Raw genomic sequence first — 1,436 nt, forward strand, 5'->3', positions numbered from 1 at the left:
AGAGGGGTTAAGTTTTTTTGTTTTTGCTTTTTGAGAGTGAGGGGGTTAATTTCAAGGTGGGTTGAATCTTAGTAGCTCAGGCTAACATGTCAAAATTTTGTTTTTAAATAACTTTTCGCATATAAACAAGTGGATTCAGGGTAAAAGAAACCAAAGCAGTACTGAAAACCATTGTAAGATTGTTAGGCCTTCATAATGGGTCGATGTGGTAAGCATGTATTGTCTCATTCCTTGACCTCTTACAATGAATAATTCTGAAAGCAACATCTTAATAGTATTGATGCGACTTTGCAATCCAGTATCTAAATCCTTTTTTCTGCACTATGATAACAATGTGCAGCAGATAGGATCGATGAACACACCATCACTTTGACGTTTTCACATGTCAATCAGCCATAAAGTTCGATGGAGAAAAGTGCTGAAAATAAAAAACCATGTTTGATGGAGTAATATACCAGATGAACAACGCCCTTGTCAGTGATCCCGGCCAATCCCCAGAGCGAGACGGAGGTGAGATTGCCGACGCAAGCCGCGGACGAAATCTCGAGCAGCCCCCGGTCGCTGATGTGGCATCCCCAGCAGCTTCGTGAACTCCAAGAACGGGCGGAGAGGGTTAGGGAAAAAATCATAGAGACGCAGCGAGAGAGCTGTAATAGGTGTTTGTTTGATTGTTCGGGGTGATCGGTGGATGAACTCACATGTCGAGGTCGCGGAGGTTGATGGCGGCGCGGACGAGGCGCGCGGTGGAGTCGTCGCCGGTGCGCTGCCCCGCGAAGCTCAGCCGCCGCCGCGTCGCCAGCGAGCGTCCCACCGCGCGGCGCCACCGCCGGCTCACTCCGCCGGCCCTGACGACCGAAGCAAATTAGAGCGAGCCAATTCAAGCTTCGCATCATCCAACAAGCAGAAGCGGGCATGGGAATTGAATCAAGGCGCGCGCGCTGTCTTAGTTCTTACATGGCGAGGTCGTGGAAGGTTGGGAGGAGCGAGAGGACGTGGGCGAGGAGGTCGGCGGGGAGGCGCTCGACGTGCGGCTCCTCCTCCGCCGCGGCCACCATCGGCGCGTCGCCGTCCATTTTTTGGCGCGGTTGCTTCTGGAGCTCGCTCTGTTCCTCCTCTATGCTCTCTCGCAGGTCGCGCGGAGAAAAGCAAGAAGGGTTATACTAGCGGCGGCGACATCCCGAAAGCTCACGTGAAGATGATGCGGGCGGGAAGGCGACGCGACGTGCGAGTATATGGACGCGATCGAAGCGGGGCGCGCTAGCTCTCGCTTGGATTTTTGCTCCTGCACGGTTGGAGCTGGGGGACCTTTGCTTGCGGTTGAGGGGTCGGCCGGATTGTTCGTGTGGACGGCGTGGCGCCGTGCAGCTGCCCTGCTCGGGACGTTTCAAAAACATCAATAAATTGCTTTTTTTTTTCTAGAAACACAGTACAAACAC

At 53.1% G+C, this 1,436-nt stretch overlaps 1 protein-coding gene across 1 annotated transcript; it reads right to left on the reverse strand.

The window, feature by feature from the left end:
• Positions 1-455: 455 nt before the first annotated feature.
• Positions 456-1,222, reverse strand: LOC124669905 (F-box protein At5g67140-like; the record flags this gene model as incomplete). The annotated part of the gene is given in 3 exon segments (XM_047206443.1): positions 456-591; positions 699-845; positions 955-1,222. Coding segments are annotated over 3 exon segments (402 nt in total), but the record flags the coding sequence as incomplete, so codon positions are not given.
• Positions 1,223-1,436: the final 214 nt, after the last annotated feature.

This window comes from Lolium rigidum, chromosome 1, assembly GCF_022539505.1.
Source record: "Lolium rigidum isolate FL_2022 chromosome 1, APGP_CSIRO_Lrig_0.1, whole genome shotgun sequence".
Classification (NCBI taxonomy): domain Eukaryota; kingdom Viridiplantae; phylum Streptophyta; class Magnoliopsida; order Poales; family Poaceae; genus Lolium; species Lolium rigidum.